General features: G+C 43.0%; 1 protein-coding gene across 1 annotated transcript; it reads left to right on the top strand.

Moving 5' to 3' along the window:
• The first annotated feature begins 32 nt into the window (after positions 1–32).
• On the top strand, positions 33–2,955 carry trmt1l (tRNA methyltransferase 1-like). Its single transcript, XM_056414694.1, has 4 exons — positions 33–531; positions 608–658; positions 1,706–1,832; positions 2,367–2,955. The coding sequence occupies exons 1-4, from the start codon at positions 405–407 to the stop codon at positions 2,548–2,550; spliced, it is 489 nt and encodes a 162-aa protein (XP_056270669.1). The 5' UTR covers positions 33–404; the 3' UTR covers positions 2,551–2,955.
• The last annotated feature ends 2,612 nt before the right edge of the window (positions 2,956–5,567 follow it).

The following is a 5,567-nucleotide window of genomic DNA, read 5'->3' on the forward strand; positions in this document are numbered from 1 at the left end:
GAGAACAAACCTCCGTACAATGGTCCAACCAGACTGACAATTGAACGGGCAGAAGGGGACAACGATCCCTCTGAGCAGCAGTTAAATAAGGATCACCAGTTATTGTTAAAAGAAACGGGAAGCGTAGCACAATAATGCAGCCCGTGAGACGAGCTGCACTAAATGGAAGTTTGAATCATTTAGCTCTTCTTTTGGGTGACGTAACTATTTCAAGTGTAAATAAAACATGTGGTGTCTGAATTATGCTTTTTCGTTTTCTTTGAAAAAAATCTCTGTTGAAATATTGTCTAATTATTGAAGGAAGGAAGAATAACTCATTCCAAACCTTTCACTGTGTGTGTGTGTGTGTGTGTGTGTGTGTGTTCAGGTCGGGTCCTCTGTTTAACACGGGCTTCCTGAGGAGGATGCTGTCGGCGGCAGTGCAGCACAACATGGACGACATCCAAACGCTCATCAAAAATCTCATCTGCGAGTCCGACTGCACCACCCTCAAGGCGTTGGTCCACGGGCCGGCCGCCCTCGCCAACCAGGGTGAAGCATCCCGCCTCGTCTGCGCGCGTCACGAAAACGCCTCGCTGACGGGTAACATTGTGTCTCCTCTCCGCAGTGGAGTGCGGCGTCGTCATCAAGACCGAGTCGGGTCCTGCCGAGCCGTCTGGTGAGACTCTGAAGTTCTTTCTCCATGAAGCCAGTTGGATTCAGAAGAATTACATCATTACCTCCGCATTGAAAATGCGGAAGGTTATGTTTTGATCGCCGTGTATTTATTTATTTATTAATTTATTTGTATGCGTGTTACTCGCATAACACAAAAAGTATTTAACCGAATTGCATGACATTTGGTGGGATGATTGGATATTATCCGGGGACCATTTGATTAGATTTTTGGATCGATCGGGTCAAAGGTCAAGGTCATGAAAAGGTCAAAATCTTATTTTTCCCATAGCACGGTCAATTTTTATCCAATTGGCATGCAACTAATGCCAACATGTTCATAATTCAATGCCCAATCTTGTGATATGCGAAGGTATGCGCTCTACCGAGTGCCCATTCTAGTTTATTTCTGTTGTACACATTATCTCACACATTTCCCAAAAACAAGATTTTTCGTTTTTGCTCAAACTAGCACATCAAATTAAAATTCTAACCACACAATGTACCGTTTAGCTTATGTGTACGAGCTGAACGATAAGGATCACATATATGAATGAGAAGTGACATATACTTTATATATCCTTGTACAATATCGTAGTACAGCTGAGTGTATCTGGTTTATTCCAAGCGTTCAGTGACCGTCCATAAGCCAAATTCCTTGTTCCTTCCTCAGCCGCGAGGTGATAGCCAAGACTCTCAGGTTTATTCTGTTGACTGAGGAAGCAGCGTCCAAACCAACAAAAACAAAATTAAAGCGAAGCGCCGGCTGATCCGCTCCTTTCCACATGGAATGTGATGCCTGAACTGTTTCTGTTGCCACAGCAGCGTCACGACACAAAAGGAAATATTATTTTCGTGCCCCCAAAATTCAGTCCGACAGATTTGCTATCTTTGGAAACTCTGAGGTCTCCACTAGATTAAAAAAAATGGCACTAGGAGGGTTTGAACAAAGCCTGCAGCATGAGTCACTGCTGGCTTTAGCACAGTCTCACAGGGGGTCCCGCTCAGTTTAGGTTTCTCCTCCGATCTGATTGTTTTTTCTTTCCTGCAGGTAAGAGGAAGTCGGGACAAGAGTCGGGGAGTGTACTGAAGAAGATGAAGTCCGACGTGTTCCTGGATCACCCGCCCTTCTACTACAGCATCCACCGCCACAGCATCAGAGGCATGAACATGCCCAAGTAAGTGACCTTTGACCTCGGATATGTTCTTGTGTCATCTATCGGGTCCACACTCAAACCAACAATGATGGCATCCGCTACCAAGTGTTGTGTGTGTGGATCAAAGCCCGATATATATCTTCTTCCTCTGTGCCATTGAGCTCCATTGTTGTCCAGAAACTATTAAAAAACACGCCAGTGTGCACTGGCTGACATGTTCCTTCACCATGAGCACACACACACACACACACTGTAGTTCATTTAGACTAAATCCCATATGCACCGCCATGCTCAAAATCACTCACCAGAGCACCAAATGGGGATTAATTTGCTGTTGAAAATAGTCCCCAACAAATGCACTATTTCCTCCTGTTTGATTAAAAACTACAGTGACCAGCTGTTGAAAGAAATTACTGAGCCTTTTATTTATTTTTTAAGATATGACGCTATATATTTGTGAGGTGTTTTTTAAACTCAGCTGAGGGCCACAGACGGGAAGATTGTATTCATGTTTATGCTTACTATGATTATGATGAAGTCTTTTGGTCTTCTCAGGTTGAATAAGTTCCTTCAGTACCTGACGGAGGCCGGCTTCAGGGTGAGCCGGACTCACTTTGACCCGACGGGGGTTCGAACCGACGCCACGCTGGAGCAGTTCAAGACTGTCCTCACCAAGTACAGCATCCCCACGTACACCACCGCCACGCAGACGAGCGTGAGCACGGGGAACGCGGTGTGAGGGGAATGAGCAGGAAGGAGGAGGATTCACCCGCAACTTTACAGGCTTTGATGAACAAAATGGATCTGCTGGTCTCGTTTCGGCTCCACAAAGTTCTGACTGCACTGATATCGAAAACAAAGCCAGCAACAGCTCTCGATGTGGACGTGCATATACTAGAACAATATAGTAATCGGATGTAATCAAACCCAAACGTTGTTAAAACTGCAAACCAGCCTGATCCTGCTGCACAGATGTGCCCAACTGATCCACTGTTTCTATTTATTTGAGACTTCTCTTCGAAAATTCTTGAGGTACAGGGTTGTGTTTTTCTTTTTAAAGATGGTTTTGATCCTCTTTTTTTGTTGCTTTTTTGGCTTTCCTGTCTTTCTAAGGGCAAAATAAAGTTCATCTACCAAGCCTGAAGTAGTTGAATTCTCATGTATGTAATGTCCTGCAATTCTTTATCGAGTCAGCGAAAGACAAACCTCCACAGATGTATTTCTAAGACTTCTAAACAGTTTGAAGTCTAAATATAAGCACGTAACAACCACAGTTATTGTAACGTTTAGAGAATGCCATTTATCCCAATGAGAAATATGGTCTATTAAATAAAATCAATTACAAAACAGACATAATGCAAAGCAAGTTTATTTGTATGGAACCTTTCAACATGCAATTCAAAGTGCCTCAAGATATAAAAGCTGTGCAGAAAATATATATAAGAAACAAACCAATACAGAACTATATTAAGATTAAGCTGGCAGAATGACAGTTCCAGTTTAGTGCAAGATATGATCAAATAGTCCCAAGGGAATTTCATCCTTCGGCAAAATGATTTCTAAAAACAGAGTGTCTCTGAGTGTGGGGATTATGCAAAGTGAAGTGCTGCTTCTGTGTGTTGAGTTTGGACATAATAGAGACGGGAAGGTAGAACTGAACCCAGACCGTCTGAGACCTGGGAACCCGAGAGGTCTGGACGCTTCATAATGGAGAAGCAGATCAGACAAAAGGACACTCGAGAGGGAGAAAAGAAAAAGAAAACTAACTGAGTTAAGACTAGGGCTGTGTTTTAGGAACAACAGCTGCATTAAAGCATTTGTCCTGCTCATGAAGCTGCATCTGGATAAACTGTTCTTTGTTTGGCTGTGTGTGAATGTGTCTCTGTTGGAGCTGGAGATTCAATTCAATTCAGTTTATTTGTATAGCCCAATTTCACAAATTACAAATTTGTCTCGGAGTGCTTTACAATCTGTACACATAGACATCCCTGCCCCAAAACCTCACATCGGACCAGGAAAAACTCCCAAATAACCCTTCAGGGGGGAAAAAAAGGGAAGAAACCTGCAGGAGAGCAACAGAGGAGGATCCCTCTCCTAGGATGGACAGATGCAATAGATGTAATGTGTACAGAAGGACAGATTTAGAGTTAAAATACATTCAATGAATATGACAGAGTGTATGAATAGTTCATAGTAGGCATATTCCACGATGGAGACCTCCACGATCCATCAGGCAGATGGCGGTGGGGAGGAGGAGTGGGCGGAGTCTCAACAGGACAGTGGCGTAGTCATGAGCAGGAATTCCACGACCCAGACGATCCATCAGGCAGATGGGATCTATGCCGTCACATAGGGTCCGATGACCCCATGAGACGTAAAGTCAAGGACTTCCGGGAGAAAGCAGAGTTAGTAACGTGTGATTGAGAGATGAAAATTCATCCTTAAGGAGAGAGCAAAGCGGAGATAGGTACTCAGTGGATTCTAAACGTCTCCCGGCCGGCATAAGCCTATAGCAGCATATCAAGGCGCTGGACCAGGGCAAACCTGATTCAGCCCTAACTATAAACTCTGTCAAAGAGGAAGGTCTTAAGTCTACTCTTAACGAGGTGACTGTGTCTGCCTCCCGGACTGAAATTGGAAGCTGGTTCCATAAAGAGGAGCTTGATAACTAAAGGCTCTGGCTCCCATTCTACTTTTAAGACTCTAGGAACTACAAGTAGTCCGCATTTAGTGAGCGTAGCTCTCTAGTGGGGCAATATGGTGCGACAAGCTCCTTAAGATATGATGGAGCATCACCAATCAAGGCTTTGTAGGTTAAGAGAAGAATTTTAAAAGTGATTCTTGATTTTACTGGGAGCCAGTGCAGAGCAGCTAGTGCAGGAGTGATGTGATCTCTTTTCTTAGTTTGAGTGAGAACACGAGCTGCAGCATTCTGGATCAACTGGAGGGACCTAAGAGATTTATTAGAGCAGCCTGCTAATAAGGAGTTGCAGTAATCCAGTCTCGAAGTAACGAACGCGTGAACCAATTTTTCTGCATCTTTTTGAGACAAGATGTGCCTGATGGATTTTTATTGGTTCCTGTCCTGTTGCCGTGGGTGATACTGGACAACAAATACTTTAAGTACCAAAATGCTAAATTACTGAGTCTCATTTCTGAATAATATATATTATATCATAATCATTGATGCACTTTAAGGCCACAGTTGGTAATGGTAGTTACTGGTGTCGAACCTGTAGACAAAACATCATTAATTAGTCTTTTTAGAATTTGAATTATTAATCTGAATAAGTAAATTAACTAACTAATTTCTAATAAACTCAGTGAAGTAAAAAGCCCATTGAGGTTGAGGTATAAAGTAAAATCAAATACTCTAAATACTAAATAATTGTAAATACACAGTAAAACACAATAGTTTAGAAATTGTACTCTCCACCATTGCAAAAGATCACTTATTGTTTCGAAGCAGCCTATCTGAGAATACAAACTAGTCACCCTCAACCAGTTTATGATATTTTATTGAAATTAAATTGAATGTCGTCCAACCCATACGTCATCAAATCGCTGTTGGATTACGTAATTGGAGCAGCCGAACCCCCGGAGCAGCATGGGTGACGATCAGGGGAGAAAAAGTGAGCTGGCTTATTTTCTGTCTGAGCGTCACTGAATGGCACAGTGTTTGGAGGAGGAGGAGGGGGAGGAAGAAGAAGAGGAAGAAGAAGAGGAAGAGGGCGTGTCCCTCCTCCCTTTCTCCCT

The sequence above is a fragment of the Pseudoliparis swirei genome, chromosome 5 (assembly GCF_029220125.1).
Source record: "Pseudoliparis swirei isolate HS2019 ecotype Mariana Trench chromosome 5, NWPU_hadal_v1, whole genome shotgun sequence".
Lineage (NCBI taxonomy): Eukaryota > Metazoa > Chordata > Actinopteri > Perciformes > Liparidae > Pseudoliparis > Pseudoliparis swirei.

Excerpts from the sequence above, each read along its gene's own strand:
- trmt1l (XM_056414694.1), top strand. The coding sequence starts at position 405 with ATGCTGTCGGCGGCAGTGCAGCACAACATGGACGACATCCAAACGCTC. Across the intron at positions 532-607 it reads GGCCGCCCTCGCCAACCAGG|TGGAGTGCGGCGTCGTCATC; the intron begins GTGAAGCATCCC and ends TCCTCTCCGCAG. Across the intron at positions 1,833-2,366 it reads AGAGGCATGAACATGCCCAA|GTTGAATAAGTTCCTTCAGT; the intron begins GTAAGTGACCTT and ends TGGTCTTCTCAG.